This window comes from Myxine glutinosa, chromosome 13 (genome assembly GCF_964187855.1).
Source record: "Myxine glutinosa chromosome 13, kmMyxGlut1.1, whole genome shotgun sequence".
NCBI lineage: Eukaryota > Metazoa > Chordata > Myxini > Myxiniformes > Myxinidae > Myxine > Myxine glutinosa.
This window is the reverse complement of record NC_136273.1, coordinates 50,561,120-50,580,599: the sequence shown is the minus strand read 5'-3', so window position 1 is coordinate 50,580,599 and position 19,480 is coordinate 50,561,120. Positions and strand designations below refer to the sequence as shown.

Here is a 19,480-nt window from a genome sequence, read left to right as displayed (position 1 = left end):
TAAAAAATAGACAATAAGATGAGAATTGAGGCAGCACTCACCCTAACCTCTGCCTCTTATAATGGGAAATTAGTTTTAATTTACATGTTTTTCATTCACAACACTTGCTCTCAGGCTGAAGGTGATTTGCTTAGCTCAGGATGACATTGGGGACTTCACAATCAGCCCATCGTGGGCCTACAGGTTCATGGTATGCCATGATCTGTCGGGTCGACGCCACACACACATCTCCCAACATCTAACCGATGACACGGCTGATAAGACTACGCACTTTCAGTCCTACATCAAGTTTTGCCGAAAGCACATTCATAGAAGGGATACGGTAACTTGGAAACAAGTCTTTCCTTCTCACTGTTGTGATCTAATTGACATCAATTCGTGGAAATGGCAAAGCTCTTTTAATGATTGGCTGGAGTGTTCCAATTGGAAAATGGACACCAAGACGAGGAAATAAGAAATTAACGGATGCTCTGAGATGAGAGATTAGCATGGTGGTTGTTGTTTCTTCCGAACATCATAATGCATATATATCCTGATCAGGGCAACAAAATGTGTTGTAATCCTACCTTTGTCAGAAGCCCGAGAAGAAAATCCACTCGTCGTTGATACACTGTCATCCTCACACTGAGAACCAAATTCGTGCACTTCGGTCAACTCGCGTATTTCAGCAAGCGTCCCTCGTCGATCCCTGCTATCTCCACGTACTGATGGCTCATGGCCAGATTGGTTCAACGATGGGAGAACAAACGCCGAACCGCTAGTGCGAGAAGGGACAAGGCTATGTCCAATTGGCCGACGTGCTTTGAGGCTTAAATGCTGTTGTTGCAGAGCTTCATTGTTAAAGTGATGATCTGAGGGAGATAATAAACAAAAAATAAAACTCAGGAAGGGGAGGAAGTAAAGTTTATGATACAGTTCAAGTGCATGTTGGTCACAACAATAGCTATTTGGGCAATGGCAATATACTCGTAATAATAAAAGGCAGTGTGTTGTGCACGTGTGTGTTGTGCGTGTGTGTGTTGTGCAAGTGTGTGTTGTGCGAGTGTGTGTTGTGCGAGTGTGTGTTGTGCGAGTGTGTGTTGTGCGAGTGTGTGTTGTGCGAGTGTGTGTGTGTTGTGCGTGTGTGTTGTGCGAGTGTGAGTGTGTTGTGCGAGTGTGTTGTGCGAGTGTGTGTGTGTTGTGCGTGTGTGTTGTGCGAGTGTGTGCGTGTTGTGCGAGTGTGTGCGTGTTGTGCGAGTGTGTGTGATGCATGTGTGTGTGATGCGTGTGTGTGTGACGCGTGTTGTGTGTGACGTGTGGTGTGTGTGACGCGTGCTGCGTGTGACGCGTGCTGCGTGTGACGCGTGCTGCGTGTGACGCGTGCTGCGTGCGACACGCATGCGTGTGTTACACGTGCATGTGTGTGTTATGCGTGCATGTGTGTGTTTTGCGTGCATGTGTGTGTTATGCGTGCATGTGTGTGTTATGCGTGCATGTGTGTGTTATGCGTGCATGTGTGTTTTATGCGTGCATGTGTGTGTTATGCGTGCATGTGTGTGTTATGCGTGCATGTGTGTGTTCTGCGTGCATGTTTGTGTTATGTATGCGACTATGCGTGTGTGTGTTATGACTGTAGACTACGGATTTTTATGTTAAGAAAATAGGCCTTTTATGTTTTGAAAAGCGGGAATTTTTTTTTTTAATGTGAAAAAATCCCGAAATATTTTTTTCCCCCGTTTTATTCATTTTTTATTATTACCAAGTTTTTCAGAAATCAGTCAAAAAAAGAACAAAAAATGGTAAGCTTTTTCCTGCACAACATTAAACACTCTGGGCTAGTAAACAGGTAAAAAAATGACGTTCAGGTACCTTTATTGCAACCGCATTGTTTGATAAGTAGAGGACTAGAAGAAATTGACAAGACCCTTTTAGGAACGGTTAAAGTAGGTGTTTGAAATCATTATCTTGGTAATGTTCTCCTTGGTGAGGCGGTGTCGGCGGTCGGTGAGGACGTTTCTGTAGACGGAGAAGGACCTTTCCACGTCGACGCTGACGATGGGGCAGTACCTCAAGAGGGGGATGTCAGCAAGCTTGACTCCAGCCGGCACACCAACCTCAGATCCGTGCTGATCTCCATCCAGGATCAAAGCCACTGTCCTCAGCACACCAATGTCGGGATTGCGCTGCAGCACCGCCTTGAACTTGGTGAGCAGGATCTCCTTACGGCAGCCTCGGATCTTTTCGAGCTCCTCCTTGGCCTGATCAAGGAGCTGGAAGGCCTTGGCCAGCTCCATGCCGGCCTCCTCCAGCTGCTTAAGGATCTTCGGGATGAACGACACGTGGGCATTTAAGAAGACCAAACTGAGCTTGATGTCCGCCTTTCCGAACAGGTCCTTGGCACTCCGGATTGCCATCGCGTCGTCATCGTTCAGCTGGTCCACAATGTCCTTGACGGCCTCGAAGTACTCGGCGTAAAACACCGCGGCGTCGATCCACGTCCCCCACCGAGTCAGAATGGGCTCCGGGGGGAGAGAAAGATTGGGCTGCTGCTCCTTCCAAAAGACAACACGCGACGGGGCTTTGACGAACACCTTCTTCGTCGTGGCAATCAGGTCGTTGACGTCCTTGAACATTTCTCGGACTGTCTCACAGACACGGTGGAGCGCGTGGGCAATGCAAGTCACATGCAGCAAGTCCGGGAAGAGTTCCTTCAGGGCATGGCCGGCCTTGATCATATAGGCCGCGGCGTCGCTGACGAGGACCTTGAGGCACTCCGGCTTGAAATCAGGCCAAAGATCCATCGGCGTGTCCATCGGCGTGTCATTGACTGCACGCACGATCTCCCCGGAGTTGGTCTTCTCCAGAAACATGCACTGGACGAGGTGGGGACGAAAGTACCCCTCCTTGGACAAGCGTCCCGCGATGATGTTGGCCACATATCGACCTGCCGAATCGGTCGTCTCGTCGATGGACAGCCAGATGGGCTGCTGTCCGAGGTCGGCACGGATCCCCGCCAAGGCCTCGTCGTAGCACTTGTCGAGGTAGTGCTTTCAAATCCAGCTTTCATCGGGGATCTGGAGAGTGATGTGCTTCTCCAGGAACGACCGGAAGGCAGGGTTTTCCAATTTCGACCATGGGATGCCAGCGGCCAGCATGGCCTGGCACAGCTCCTGAGCCACGACGTCGCACTTGTGCCTCTTTCCGCCACCAAAGTCCTCCATGGTGGCTTGGGTGACCGTCCTCTTCTTCTTCAAGGCCAAGTTGCTCTTGTGGCGGTCTCCTCGGACATGTTGGGCCAGCTCAGACTTCTGCTTCGCCCGGAAAGTCTTTTCACAAGCTCGACAGAAAGCCGTGTCACTCGACACGTACTTGAAGGTGGCCCCATCGCCGCCAGCGTTGAATTCCTTCAGCCACTTGTCACGAAGAGCAGCACTCATCTTGATAGGAGACTTGTTCACACTTTGTGTACACTCTCTCACTGTAGTACACCGCCTCACTGCTGTACATGCTGGGGACGCAACGCACGCAAGTGGACGCAACGTTTTGTTTTTGAGATCGATCGCAGTTAAAAATTTCGATCGCAGTTACAAATTTCGATCGCAGTTTAAAATTTCGAAAAATTCCCTAATTTTTTTTAGCGTTGCCAGACATTTTCGACCAAAAAGGGCATTTTATTTTATTTTTCCCGAAAAAGGGCGAAATTCTTTTTTCTCCGAAAATAGAAAAATAATTTTTTTGCACGCAAAAAAGCCGTTTTATGTGAAAAAATATTTTTTGTTTTTTCACATAAAAATCCGATGTGCAGTTATGAGTGTGTGTGTTATGTGTATCCATCCTCCATAACTCCAAAACCATGAAACATCGTGGCACCAAACTTTTCATGCATACTTCTTGGTCTCCAAGGGAATGCAAAAATTAAAACTGGGTGTTTGTCCCTGTTAAAACACTAATTTTGAAGATTATTTACGCTAAAATTTACACCAAGACTAGAAGCAGGCTTAACTTTGGTCAGCCTGCGTTTAGCTTGCTCAGCTCGGGGTCTTAATTCCATAATTTTGCCCGCTGAGCTCAAAATTGATTCGTCACAGTACAGGTCAGTTTCTGTATAATAAAGCTTCATATCTCCGAATCGTAATATAGCTGATCTGCATACCTACAAATCGCTGTATTTCTATATACATCTGATGCTTATAAACACGCCAGTGTTCTTGCCTTTATTTAATTTCCACACGTTTTACATCTTGAAACGTACCTTGGCTTGGAAACACTATCTACTCTCAAGAACTAATTAAAGCATATAATCAAAATGTGGATTCGGATTTGAGGATCAGATCCCACACACTTAAGTATCGAAATCTGTGGTGACATGCGAAAAATTTAACATTATCGATTCTTATAAGTGTATATCACTGACTAATCTATACCTATAAAAGTCTCTCTCTGTCTGTCTGTGTCTCTGTCTCTCTGTATGCGTCTTTTTTCTAGAATTAGGGAATTTTGGGGTAGAGCGATATATAGATCAGGTAGATCTGTGTCGGTATCATGCTCCGACTGTTGTGAAGAAGAAGAACCATTTCGCTGTAGATAAGTAGAGGACCTGTTTAGCCCGGATGTCGGATTAAGCTTGTATATTTGTGGTCATACGAGGATGGCCTTGTGCTAATTATCGTAGGGATTATGCTAATTCCCCTGTGTGTGAGACCTTGTGATTTATCCATCGTCCCTTATGGCACTACACCAATAGACACAAGACAGGCCGGGAGCCACGCCCAGAAGGACTCGCTATTGGGCGGGAGTTGACCAACCAAAGGCCAGAGTAAGGAAGGACTTGTGATTGGCCAGGGGAGGAGCAAGAAGCGACCCGCTGATTGGTGGAAGGAAGCGAAGTACTGATTGGCCACCGACTGATGGCATGAGGAGGAGAGCGCGAAGCACTCAGCCAATGGTGAAGGACTGACGTGGGAAGAACTTTCTAGAGGTCGAGAGGCGACGGACTGATTGGAAGGGAGGACCGATGACGTCAAGCGACAGCACGTAAAAAACCACGGCTGGCCCGCATTTTGCCCCTCTTGTTTTTTGATCTCATCGCGCACGGACCTCGTCATTCGCATTGACCCTGGACTCTTGCTGGTTTGACGATGACGATGGACGGTGGAGAGACTGTGGAGCGCTGACGATTCTCCTCTCCTGCGTTCACGTGCGAGCGACGAGCGTACAAGCGAGGCTTGCCGCTGCAGTGTACGCTGGCCTAGCAGCGTGGAACGAGAGGTTCGTGCCAACGACCGGGTGGCCTTCTTCCTGCCAAGCACGGAGCCACGTCCGGACGGCGAGTTGGGGCCGACACTGTTCCTGACAGGATACTTCAGCCCATTTGAGCTAAGTGCGCTAAATAAAATCACACACCATTCCTTTCCACGTTATTTTATCCCTTCGTCCAGGTTTAAGTCTGGTGTGGGAGCGCTCCATTTTAGGACATTTATTTGAGCGTTGCGTTTTCATTGTTCTTGGGTTCCGTTAAATAAACATGTTTATCTTTGTACATAAAAGCCGTTTTTGTTTGAGTTACTTTTGCAGGGTTGAAGACTGCTCGGAGATCGCGTCTTGTAAAAGCTTCCAGCTTCTTCTTCTTCTTCTCTCTTCCTCCCACGCTTGTAAAGCGAGTCCGCATTTGATCATCGCCTCGGAGTTAAAGCTCGCTTTGGCTATCCGTGATTTCCCAGGTATTAACCAAGGGGGAGTCACGCGACAATATTGTTCCTTTATCACTTTATTTTCATCATGTGCATCCATCTGAAGCTATGATAAATGCTTTTGTACATCCTGGTAGACGAATATTCATCTTATCATATTTAACCTAGTATCTGAAGTTTGCACATTTCGGTGGAATAGGGACAAAAAGTACCCTTTTTGAAAGATTCAGTTCATACACAAGGAAGTGGATAATCAAAGTTTTTATTGCTTCAAAAGTATGATTAAATATGTTCGTTTATATGGTTAAAAGGTCAGCACCCCTAACACGTTCCCACTCGGTCAACTGGTTGCCTGAATGGGTGGGGAGTCCGTAAGGGTGAATTTGTTCCCGTATAATGATGTTAAGGACACCACCATACGCCCATTAAAGCTCAGCTCGCCCAAAAACTATTTTGGTACACAGCTGTTCCCAAAAATTTAGAAAAAACCGTTTATAATCAAAAAAAACTTTAAAAAGGGTCAATATTATGGACCACCAAATTCTCAAAAATCAATTTAGCACAAAAAAAACAAAATAAGGATTTTGGGGGTCCATAACTTCCAGAGTAGAAGAGATAAGCGATTTCTGGCTACAGAATCTGAAAGCCTGAGGCAGAATTAGCTAAGAAACCAATTTTCAGCTTTCAGCTTTTATCAGAACAGATGATATGGGTTTTCAAAAACGCTAATAAAACAAATGTACAATTCACAAGTGCGAAGAAGGGGCGTGGCACCAATATTTTGAGGGGCGACAACTCGAAAACCGTTGGAGCTATTGAGCTGAAACTTGGCATTCCTTTGTTTGGCATTGAGGTATTTTTATAATTATTCCCAGACAAATCTGAGAGGTGTCATATGGCAGGTACCTGGATATTGTGTGAATACAATTTTGCCCAACTACTGCAAAACCGATTTTTTTTTTGGAGATGCAAACAAGGTTTCTCTGACTCTGATCAATGATCTCTCTGACTCTCTTGAAAATCCTCTCTATCTCTTTGCGGATGACTCCACTCTCTGCCGCTCCATTCCTCATCCCTCAGATCGGCAGTCTGCAGCCTCCTCACTTTCTGCAGACCTGGACAAAATCACAGACTGGGCAAACAAGTGGAACATGTCTTTCAATCCTGACAAATCTCACTCTCTTACGATGTCGCTCCGAAAAGACCGACTGGACAACCCTCCCATCGACTTTCTGAATAATCCTCTCCAAGAAGTTCTGTCACTCAAGCTTTTGGGTCTCACTATTTGCCATGATCTTTCCTGGGAAAACCACATTTCAAAGCTGGCCTCCAAAGCCAGTCGCCGACTGGGCATCCTCCGTCGTGCAAAGTCCTTCCTTGGCACACCTGAGCTCCTCACCACATACAAGGCTTTCATCCGCAGGTCAATGGAATACTGCTCTCCCCTCTGGGCTGGTGCTCCTGCCTCACACCTAGCTCGTCTTCACGCTGTTGAAACCAAAACGTTCAGAATCATTGGAATCTCCCGCGATGACGCTATCTCCGAGGGCCTTTCACTTACTCACCGCAGGCAGGTTGGTGGTCTTTCTGTCTTCTACCGACTCCTCTCCGGCCTTGCTCCCCCAGCTCTCTCTGGGCTCTGTCCCCCAAATATTCCTACAGGTCGCACAAGATCTGCCTGCAACCCTCTTATGGTTAAACTGCCAAAATCAAGACTCTGCTCACCTTCACTCCTTCATTCCTCTTTTCTCCCACCTCTGGAACAAACTCCCTCACTCTCTTCAATCCCACTCCTCCCTCCAGGTCTTTAAAACGGCTGTTCACCACCATCTCTTATCTTCCCCAATCCAAAACCTTGATCTTTTCTACCCCCGCTACTTTCACCCCAAATCCACTTTTTTAGGTGACTTTTGTCTTCTTTCCTGGAAGTCCTTGGTGTCCTTGCGTTTTATACCTATCCTGCCTCCCCCCAGGCCCTCTCCCTCCCACACATCTCCCGATGTCCCTGATCTCAAATGTTGTTTGTGTGCTTCCTCCCCTTCTCTCCCCATCTTGTCGACCGCACCCCTTTTTATATACTTTGTTTGCTTGTTTGTTTTGTTTGTGAAGTAAATGTAAGCTCTTTCACGAGCCTCGATTCAGTATGCAAAAAGACAGAACTAACCAATTGCTTCGTCCTGCTTTGCACGCCGTGCACGGGGTAATTAACAAACAAATGAACATCACAATTACCGAACAGAAAAGACAAGTTTTCATACACATGGAATAAAGGTGAATACATTTCTTTGTTAATTTGATTACAAAATAAATATTTACATACCAGGATAGGGAACATCAAATGTTCCATCGGTTTCACTGACATTTCCAGCTACACTTCCAACATGATTGCGTTCCCGCAACGCACAGTAGTCGTCCCCCACATATTGCGTGTGCTCCACAGAATCGGATTGATCCGCTCCGGCTTCCAGAGGAAGGTCACCTGCCACATCGTTCTCATCGTGCCGCACAAAGTAGCTCTGCAACCACGACGGGATGTAGTTCTTCACGTTCTCTGTTACTCGGTGTAACAGGCCCTGTGGTACAACACGCAGAAGATACAACAGCTCTGGTCAATTACGAGTATCAAGCACCCTGCAAATCATGTACATCCTGTCTTTCAGTGCGATCTTGCATTCTAATTGTTAACGTTTACCTCTCTACTATACAACCTTAAACAGGTGTGACAGTGCCGAACTAACGTGGCTGTGTATAGGTGGAATAGCTGCCGTTCCAAGCTACTGCCTGGTGACAAGAGTTAGAATTTGTCATATATTGCTAGATCCAGAAGATCGCGATTGCGGAAATACGCTGCAGTCCTGAGCGCTCGTTTTGCGGTGTGCCATAAAACATCTGAGTGCAGACGTCAGGGATGGCCAAAGCACTTGGGCCTCGCCCGTTTTGCATCAAGGAAATGTGCCGAGTGTCCATTATAGTATCCATCGAATTCAGTGTCCAAGAGTAGCATGCTGCCCGGTTTTTGTGACCGAAATCACAGACAGCTTGGTTGAAGCATGGTATACGTTCTACCTTTCAGCAAAAACAACACATCTTATTGGAACCTGAATGTTGCAGGCCACAAGTCTTCCTCGGTAGTTACCTCCGCCACCAAAGGTGGATGGAGGTTATGTTTTCACCCGTCTGTCCGTTTGGGAACAAAATATCTCAATAAGTTGTGGACGGAGTCGGACGAAATTTGGCAGAGATGTAGCGTTTGTGACGAGGGCAAAATGATCAGATTTTGGTGAAGATCTGGATTCCGATCCGGTTACTAGAATTTTAAAGTGATTCTTCACCTTTGGGAGATAGGGGCAAAAACTATACATAGCAGGATATCTCAAAAAGTTGTGGACGGATTTGGACGAAACTTGGTGGGCAGGTTGTGTGTTTGACAAGGAAGAATAGACAAATTTAGGTGAAGATCCGGATCCAGCAAGTAGAATTTTTTAAAGTGTAACTTCACCATTGAGTGATATGGCCAACCAGGAGGTATGCCCTCTACTGAGTGTCGTTCGAGTTTCCAATGTGGTCTGCTGTGTCAAAAGCTGATGCTCCACACAATTAACAGATTGCAGATATAACACGACACCCTAGTGTTGGCTTAGCGGTTAGGGTGCCGGCTTGGGATCCGAGGATCCTGGGTTCGAATCCCGGTCGAACGCTGAATTAACACCAGGGGGGTTGACTCAGCCTGTCATCCTTCCGAGGTCGGCAAATTGAGTACCAGCTTGCTGGGATGAATGATCCCGGTGTGTACCCCGATTTAGAATAGGTACACCATGCGCATCGTAAGAGGCGACCAAGGGTTGGCGTCAGGAAGGGCATCCGGCCATAAAAACATTGCCTCAAACAGGGAACCATGATCGTCATGGGACCCGCAAGGCTAACTCCCGCTCTAACGGGGAAAATTGCCTTAAAACGATCATTCATTCATTCATTCAGATATAACACGACCAGGCTGGCGAAATATACATAACCGGTAATGGCTGTGCCATTTCTGTCTGCACTCTCAATTGTTGTGGCGACGTCGTCAACTGGTATGGTCCGGCACGACTCTGACAACAAGCACATCCCTCAACACATGATCCAACCTGCATCGTTAAGGTAGACATTAAAGGCAGAGATAAACCCAGTGGAGTCTTGACCACCAGTCCGACGAGACGCCAAGATGATGATCGGTCTGTGATGAGAAGAATTAAACAAACTTCCTTTGCAAGGAACTTCATTGCAAGAGGCCATTCGACACATCAAACCCACGAAATTGTTGCCAACCTATCGTTGTTTTGTCCATGCCCCATCATCTTTCGAGTCAAGTGTGTGTCAAGCAAGGAAGCAGCACAAACCATTCTTAAAATCCCCGATCTGCGACTCAGCCGAGGTTCGAAACACAAACCTCTCATTACGTCACCAAAAGGTGGTTATAAAGTTTAAGTAGTAGGGCCTCTCCATGACAGGTACGAACCACCTTTCGAGGCCATTTTTCCCCACAGAGCAGGGGTTGGCCTTTTTCAGGCACCGTGGTCCCCTTTTTGAAGCAATGTTTTACGGCCGGATGCCCTTCCTGCCGCCAACGCTGTTAGTCGCCTCTTGCAACACACAGGGAATTACCAGTGAACTGGTACTGAATTTGTCGACCTCAAAGGATGACAGGCTGAGTCAATGCCCCTGATGTTAACTCAGCGATCGAATGGGATTCGCACCCAGAATCCCAGGATCCCAAGCCGGCACCCCATCCGCTAAGCCAACACCAGGCTTCTCCATGACAAGTCTCAGCAAACGGGAATCAATTTATTTGAGCCTCGGCAAACACAAACCGGGCATGAACCCAGATGGTCACGCCACTCTTCTGCATAACTTGTCGTAAAGGTAGCCTGACTGTTGGTTGCATCATTGCTGGGAGCACGCTTGTGCCGCCGATGCAGCGAGAGGCCCCTGCTCCCAGTAAGCCGGTACTCGTTTTGCATACCTCGGAAGGACGCACAGGGAATGGAGAAGATCAAGGGTGAGGAACACACATCAACCGAATCCTGCGAGATTCCTGCGTAGAGCAAGACGAAGCACGTGGTGTTGCGGCCCTTTCGCTCGTTACCTCAGTGCTGTCCCCCTTTCCAGAGCAGGAAGCCGGCGTGTTCAAGGCCTCGAGGCCAAATAAATCACCCGAGTCGATCATTTCAATAACAACTCGATACTCATGCAATAATAAATAAATAATATAAGCCACGAGTCAAATTTTTTCCCGTCAGTCAGAAATGGTAAAAAGACAACCTTCCTAGACGCAGAGGCGCGAATGAAGAGCTTCCAGGTCGCACAGACAACTCACAAAAGAGGAAACAACAACAAAATGAACTACAGCAATGGACCGAATACCGAAACTCCCCGACAAATATAAACGGATGGGAATGGCCTAGTACCAGAGCGAAGGCCTGCGCGTAGGCCTCACGGATCGGATATATCCGAGAGCGTCGCATTCAGGGCCTACCTTGTCCCGAGCGTAGGGCTTGGCCAAGCCGTGGCGACGCTTCGTCCGCATCTTCCCGCCCCCCTCGGCCGCCATCGACAGCTCTGAGGGGCTGAGGCCGTCGATAACGCAGCTGACAAAAGAAGCACCTCACGGTGGTAATAAGCTCGAGAAAAAATTACCGTGGCGTTAAATCCGCGCCATAAACTCACGCAAGCCTAGGCGCAGCCGCACGCCATTGGTCTGAAACAGACCACGTGAGTGCGGACGGATCGAGCGGAGAAAGGAATGCGCGGCTGCGCGCGCTTCTTCTTCCTCCCGCACCGAGTTCGCGGATTCGATTAATAAGCGACGATACTTACGGGTACGGCAGCTCTTTGCGATGGACCTGGACCAGGGCTCAGGTCGCCAGACGCACGATTATTTCAACCCTTGTACAATGTACGATCAATAATTACAAAAATGAGCAAATATACGTCGAACAAATCCGTAAAGGAGTCGATCTTCTACTTCTAGTTTACATTTCACAAATGTTTTCATACTCTGTTGTACAGTCTTCGTCTTACCCATAGAAACATTGAATATTGGGATAAAAACATCGTGCTGGCTTGCATTGGGTATACGGTGTACGACAGTACATCACAGATACCGATACCACCACCACCACCACTACCACGACCACCACTACTACTACCACCACTACTACTACCACTATTACTATTACTATTACTATGACCACTACCACAACCACTATAGTTCCAACTATAGACTTGCACAGATGACGAAGTCAAGTGACGTGAACCAGGAAACGTTTGTCTGCCTCGGGAAATTTGTTATGCCTTTAAATTCAGCACGTCAAACTATTGTTGTTGTTGTTGTTGTTGTTGTTTTTAGTGCTGTGGTAGTGGAGGTTGTAGTAGTACGAGCAGATCACAATGTTAATCCGATCTTCGAGAAACTTCACCAGATGGTAGGGTTGGTCATAAGGAAGAAGCCTATTGATTTTAAGGTATAGGTCATCTTGAGGTCGAATTTCTAAAATCGTCATTTTCTTCCTATTAAACTCGAAAATTAAACAGCAATTGCATAGTGCCTCGCGGAGTTGGGAAACCAACTAGTGTTGAGGTCAATGGGTCAAAGGTCAACTCAAGGTCAAACTTCTAAAATCAACAATTTTAATCTGAAAAATCGTCACTTTTCTTCCTATTGATTTGAAAATTAAACAGCAATTACATAGTGCCTCGCGGAGTTGGGAAACCAACTAGTTTTGAGGTCAATGGGTCAAAGGTCAACTCAAGGTCAAACTTCTAAAATCAACAATTTTAATCTGAAAAATCATCACTTTTCTTCCTATTGATTTGAAAATTAAACAGCAATTACATAGTGCCTCGCGGAGTTGGGAAACCAACTATTTTTGAGGTCGAAAGGTCAAAGGTCAACTCAAGGTCAAACTTCTACAATCAACAATTTTAATCTGAAAAATTGTCACTTTTCTTCCTATTAACTTGAAAATTAAACAGCAATTACATAGTGCCTCACGGAGTTGGGAAACAAACTATTTTTGACATCAAAATGTCAAAGGTCAACTCAAGGTCAAACATCTAAAATCATCAATTTTAATCTGAAAAATCGTCACTTTTCTTCCTGTTAATTTGAAAATTAAACAGCAATTACATAGTGCCTCACGGAGTTGGGAAACAAACTATTTTTGACGTCCAAATGTCAAAGGTCAACTCAAGGTCAAACATCTAAAATCATCAATTTTAATCTGAAAAATCGTCACTTTTCTTCCTGTTAATTTAAAAATTAAACAGCAATTACATAGTGCCTCGCGGAGTTGGGAAACCAACTATTTTTGAAGTCAAAATGTCAAAGGTCAACTCAAGGTCAAACATCTAAAATCATCAATTTTAATCTGAAAAATCGTCACTTTTCTTCCTGTTAATTTAAAAATTAAACAGCAATTACATAGTGCCTCACGGAGTTGGAAAACAAACTATTTTTGAGGTCAAAATGTCAAAGGTCAACTCAAGGTCAAACATCTAAAATCATCAATTTTAATCTGAAAAATCGTCACTTTTCTTCCTGTTAATTTGAAAATTAAACAGCAATTGCATAGTGCCTCGCGGGGTTGGGAAACCAACTATTTGAGGTGAAAAGGTCAAAGGTCAACTCACGGTTGAGTTTTGCAGCAGTTTAGAAAAAGCAAACTTTTTTTTTCTCATCTGGGCAATATCTCAGACACCTTTTGAGTTAGGAAGCTAATATTTGGATATGACAATGACCAAGTGGTTTGGCTATAAAGGATATTTTTTATTTGATTAATGAATTAATTATTCATTGATTAATCAATGAATAAATTGATTATTTAATTCTTCCGATTAATTAATTATTTAATTGATTTTCAAAAAGTTACAGCTTCGGATGAAACACTGATGGTTTCGGAATGCTGTTAGCTAATTGATTAAGAAATTATTTTACGATTATTACTTATTTATTTTAAGTACGCAATTAATCAATCAATTATTGTACACCACTCTGGCTCTCCCTCCCAATAACGTCTCTATGTGCTGCACGGCGGTATCGCCAAAGGCGCCCCGGCAATGTCGCGCTGGAGGATGTTATTTATTTATTTTGCATGGGGCGGTGTACTTTGAATGTATCAGTACTTGTTAATTTATTTTCTAGTAATTTTGTTTGGGTATGGGCAATCAATTAAAATATTTCATTTTCAAGAAAAAACCTTCGCGTGTGTGCTCGTTATATATTCAAGATTTAAGATTCAAGTCTTTATTATTACATGTCCCATACAAATAAAAGGCAGAAAAAATCTTAAGTATTGGCTCCTCGACTTCGCAGTAACAATAAATAAAATAACAATATAGAATAAAAAATAGCAACAATAATAACAATATATAATAAGAATAAAAAGTAAGTAGCAGCTCTAATAATAATAATTAGCAGTTTTTCGTTAATAAAATGATAACAGCGACAATAACATAAGAATAATAATAGAAAGTAGAGAATAATAATGGTAAATAGCAGCAATAATAATAAGAACAGTAGCAGTAATAATAAAGTGATGAACAGTGATAATAAAGTGATAACAGCGGCAGTGAATGAATGAATGAATGATCGTTTTGAGGCCATTTTTCCCCGCCAAAGCGGGGGTTAGCCTTGCAGGCCCCATGACCTCATGGTTCCCTTTTGGAGGCAGTTTTTATGGCCGGATGCCCTTCAGCGGCAGTAATTATTATTATTTTATTTTTTTTGTATACAAGATCGAGGCTCGTGAAAGAGCTAACATTAATCACACAAAAAGTCAAACCGACACAAACCGACACATAAAACACAAAATAAGGGGAGCGGTCGACAAGATGGGGAGAGAGGGCGACGGACACAACACAACATTTGAGAGCAGGGACATCGAGAGAACCGTGGGAGGGAGAGGGCTTGGGGGGAGGAGGGAGAGGGCTTGGGGGGAGGTGGGAGAGGGCTTGGGGGGAGGTGGGAGAAGTATAAAACATATGGACACTGCAAGGACTTCCAGGAAAGAAGTTGGAATTTCGAAAAAGTGTATCTAGGGTGAATTAGCGGGTGTAGAAAAGATCAAGGTTTTGGATGGGGGAAGATAAGAGAGGGTGGTGAACAGCTGTTTTAAAGACCTGGAGGGAGGAGTGGGATTGAAGGGAGTGGGGGAGTTTGTTCCAGAGGCGGGAGAAAAGGGGAATGAAAGAGTGAAGGTGAACAGAGAGCCTTGATTTTGGCAGTTTAACCATAAGAGGGTTGCTGGCAGATCTTGTGCGACCTGGAGGAATATTTGGGGGACAGAGCACAGAGAGAGCGGGGGGAGCTAGGCCGGGTAGGAGTCGGTAGAAGACAGAAAGACCACCAACCTGCCTGCGGTGAGTGAGTGAAAGGCCCTCGGAGTTAGCTTCATCGCAGGAGATTCCAATGATTCTGAAAGCTTTGGTTTCAACAACGTGAAGCCGAGCTAGGTGTGAGGCAGGAGCACCAGCCCAGAGGGGGGAACAGTATTCCATTGAGCTGCGGATGAAAGCCTTGTATGTGGTGAGGAGCTCAGGTGTGCCAAGGAAGGACTTCACACGACGGAGGATGCCCAGTCGGCGACTGGCTTTGGAGGCCAGCTTGGAAATGTGGTTTTCCCAAGAAAGATCATGGCAGATAGTGAGACCCAAAAGCTTGAGCGACAGAACTTCTTGGAGAGGATTGTTGATAAAGTAGATGGGAGGGTTTTCCAGTCAGTCTTTTCGGAGAGACATAGTAAGAGTGTGAGATTTGTCAGGATTGAAAGACCTGTTCCACTTGTTTGACCAGTCTGTGATTTTGTCCAGGTCTGCAGAGAGTGAGGAGGCTGAAGACTGCCGATCTGAGGGATGAGGAATGGAGCGGCAGAGAGTGGAGTCATCAGCAAAGAGATAGAGAGGATTTTCCAGAGAGTCGGAGAGATCATTGATGAAGACCAGAAAAAGCACAGGGCCCAGAACACTACCTTGGGGAACTCCAGCCAGAACAGGAAGGAACAGGAACAGGGCGATGAGAGAAATCCATTCAGGGCCACACGTTGACTACGACCAGAGAGGAAGTCCGCAAGCCAAGCATGGAGATTTCCATGGATACCATATGAGGAGAGTTTGGTAAGCAGAGCTGGGTGCCAGACCATATCGAAGGCACGTGATATGTCAAGGGAGACAGCTCTGATTTCCTGGTTGGCATTTAGGACCTCCATCCATTGTTGAGACAGAAGGAGTAGAAATATCAGTAGATATAATAGAAATATAAGTAGTGTGTAGCAGTCAAACAGGCAACAGGTCACCGGCAATCAGTGTTCATTGTTCATGAGCCTGATTGCCTGGTGGAAAAAAAAACTGTCTCTTAGCCTGTTAGTTCTGGCCTTGAGGCTGCGATACCGCTTGCCAGACAGTAGCAGCTGAAACAGTCCGTGGTTGGGGTGATTGGGGTCTTTAATAATCCTACGGGCTGTTCTGACACACTGTCCATTGTATATATCCTGGATGGAGGGAAGCTCACATCCACTGATGCGCTGGGCTGACCGTACCGGTACGATCCTCTTCAGCACTTTGTGGTTGAGGGCAGTGCAGTTCCCATACCAGACAGTGATGTACCCAGTCAGGATGCTCTCTGTTGTGCCTCTGTAGAAGGCCCGTAGGATATTCGGCCCCATGCCAAACTTCTTCAGCCCTCTGAGGTGGAAGAGGCGTTGCTGTGCCTTTTTCACCACTTGATTGGTGTGCTCGTTCCAAGTGAGGTCCTCGGTGATGTGGACGCCGAGGAACTTGAAGCTGCTGACTCTCTCAACAGCAGACCCATTAATGGCGATGGGGTCGAGCCTCTCTCCTCTCTTCCTGAAGTCCACGATCAGCTCCTTTGTTTTCTCGACGTTGAGAGAGAGGTTGTTTTCCTGGCACCACTGTGTCAGGTTGTTGACCTCTCTCCTGTAGGCCGTCTCGTCCCTGTCGGTGATCAGGCCTATCACTGTTGTGTCGTCGGCGAACGTAATCACCGAGTTGGAGCTGTGCGTGGCCACGCAGTCGTGGGTGTACAGGGAGGAGGGGGGCTCAGTACACAACCCTGCGGGGCTCCTGTGTTGAGGGTCAGAGGGGCAGAGGTGTTGGAGCCCATCCTCACCACTTGACGTCGACCCGACAGAAAGTTCAGGATCCAGCTTCACAGGCTGGGGTTAAGTCCTAGGCCCCTTAGCTTGGTGTCGAGTCTGGAAGGGACTATTGTATTGAATGCTGAACTGTAATCTACAAACAGCATCCTCACATAGGAGTTCCTCTTCTCCAGGTGGGTGAGGGCGGTGTGGAGTGTTGTGGCTATGGCGTCGTCTGTGGATCTGTTTTTCCGGTAAGCAAATTGGTGGGGGTCTCAGGTGGGTGATAACATGCCGCAGATAAGATCCTTAACCAGCTTCTCGAAGCATTTGCTCACTATGGGAGTGAGGGCAACAGGACGCCAGTCATTTAAGCACGTTACCTTGCTTTTCTTCAGCACTGGAACAATGATGGATGACTTAAAGCAGGAGAGGACTGTACAAGTAGAAAGGGAGAGGTTGAATATGTCCATAAACACACCAGCCAGCTGCGCCGCGCACTCTCTAAACACTCGGCCTGGGATGCCGTCTGGTCCGGCCGCGTTGCGGATGTTGATGTGAATGAATGCCTTGCGCACGTCGGCCTCGGTTACCGCCAGAATGCTGGACGGGTCGACGGTGGTGGTGACTCCCTCTGGGAGGTTGGTGTTATGAACCTCCTGTTATGAACGTGTATATATATCTATATATTGTTACGGGTCGCGGACAAGATGTTACTTTGGGCCGAGCGGATGGTCAACCGCGACCGTTACAGGATCCCCGATTAGCCCGACTCCCCCAACGTTGACCAATCGCGCCACAGGTATTCAATTTGGAAACCTCTAAAGCGACCGAAAGAGAAGGAAGAGAGGAGAAGACAGAGTACGGAGGAATAACAGGATTTATTATACACACAAGCAAAAAGAAGGAGCGATCAAGTTATTTACAAGCAATGGATGGAAGGAGCAGTCACACAGTGAATCGTTAGCTTATCTATGCAGTTTACTTATAAACCCCAGGACAACATTCAAGACAGACGACGTTCACACTTACACAGGGGAAATTGCAGGCAGGTATGGCTTGAGGATGGATGGTTGTTTTGGGAGGCAATGGAGTGTCCAGCGTGGATTGCTGCCTGGCGCGCCCTTTTCGTGGCCTGCGTCCCCTTAGCTGCCCCCTTAGCTGCAGCGCAGCTGGTCGCACGATGGCTCGCAGGCTCGGTCACACCTGCTCGTTCAGGCGTCTTCCTTCTCCCCAGCAACAACGAGCGACAGCAAGCAAGAGGACGGGGTAAGAGCAAGAGGACGGGGTCAGAGCAAGAGGGCGGAGTGCGTCCCGCGGCGGTTTATATTGGTTTCTCACCGAACCTTCGCGCACTTTCTCGGGGGTTCCCGCTCCGCCCTCTCTTAGCCAAACCCCTTGTTCTGGGTTGGATGAGCGGGGCCGACTTACTCCTCCCCCCTATGACGAGGGGGGCGACCCGTCTTCTCTAGCCACTCCCCTTCCTCGTAATGGCCGCAAATGTCGAAAACCGGTCAGCAGCTGCAGGTAATGCGCCGTCACGTTGCACAGCAGTTCAGTACTGCAATAAACGGTTGCTGTGAAAGCTCAAGTGGGGGAATCCCTGGCACTTGAGCTGCCATGGATCATCGGAGGGGCCTACGCTTATTTCGTTTGATGCAATGCAGTCAATCTAGTGGGAAACACATATTTAGCCTACATAGAATAAGGAAATAAGCTATTTAAAAAGATATATCGTGGCCTGTCTGTAGGTTCATGGAATTAACTAGGGGGACGTCTTTCGATCTTATTTACTCTACGAGGGCCAGTTAAAACACAGCAAACCAGTTCTCACATTCTTTACACTTTCCAAATTCGTTACACTGCACCCTCCTTTCTTCAGGTCCGTGCCCGGGCCTACAACTTTAATTTAGTGTGACACGTAGGTGTAGTTCCCTCTACTTTTAACCTGACCCTGAGTGTGACGATTTTAAAACACAAATAAGTATGTCCCCCTATTGCATTGCACCCTGTCTAACAGACTCAAGCCCACAGCTAACCGAATTACGGAATTGTTCTCAAACTATACAGTTACGGTGGGGAGCATTATTTACAGTGACGTTATTTCTTATTTACAACGCAACCCAGGACCTGTGGTTTTTTTTTTCTTTTTAGGGAACAAGAAAAAGAAATTCCTGTTGGGAGGGAGGAGACAGCACGCATTGCATCGATGCACCAGTACCAATACCACCAAAGCACCCAAAAGCACCAAAAGCACCACAAAGCACCAAAAGCACCACTCGGTGCACAGTCACCACTGTTCATAATAAACACAACAAAACAACTGGTGGTGGTCTTCTCTTTTTCTGCTGGGCCGATGTTCTTCCCGACGTCTTCTGGCTTCATGCGGCCTACTTGGAAATAATAAAAAGCACAACTTGTGTTCATTTTTATTTAGGGCCCCAGGGGCCAACTAAGGGTGGTCCACCTGTTTGGCATAGGTGCCACCTTACCGAGGTCCGCAAGCAAGATTCCCTGGCCACTATGGCCGGTCTCCAACAGAGGTGCCCTGCCCCAGAACCTGGGGTCCATCAAGTGGTACTTGGCCGCAGAACAGCGGTCCCTAAAGTGGTACATCAATGCAATGCATGCTGGTTGAGAGGGTCCTGGCACACAAGACGACCTCCGCACGCTCCCCTC

At 46.6% G+C, this 19,480-nt stretch overlaps 1 protein-coding gene and 1 long non-coding RNA gene across 6 annotated transcripts in view; one reads left to right on the top strand and one right to left on the bottom strand.

The window, feature by feature from the left end:
* The window catches only part of LOC137438938 (nuclear pore complex protein Nup153), a 111,648-nt gene extending 99,654 nt beyond the window's left edge, over positions 1-11,994 (bottom strand). For 4 of the 5 annotated variants that reach the window (XM_078767450.1, XM_078767451.1, XM_078767454.1 and 1 more), the window contains exons 1-3: positions 11,185-11,485; positions 7,990-8,242; positions 567-851 (exon numbers count right to left, since the gene is read on the bottom strand). In XM_078767450.1, the coding sequence (XP_078623576.1) occupies positions 567-851; positions 7,990-8,242; positions 11,185-11,259 (613 nt within the window). In that variant the 5' untranslated portion in view covers positions 11,260-11,485. Of the gene's footprint in view, positions 1-566; positions 852-7,989; positions 8,243-11,184; positions 11,486-11,729 lie in introns of those variants that run through there. The other variant, XM_078767453.1, reaches the window with a different exon arrangement.
* The window catches only part of LOC144888676 (uncharacterized), a 32,142-nt gene extending 13,018 nt beyond the window's left edge, over positions 1-19,124 (top strand). The window contains exon 3 of the long non-coding RNA XR_013621210.1: positions 18,956-19,124. This is a non-coding gene — a long non-coding RNA (uncharacterized LOC144888676). The remainder of the gene's footprint in view (positions 1-18,955) is intronic.
* The last annotated feature ends 356 nt before the right edge of the window (positions 19,125-19,480 follow it).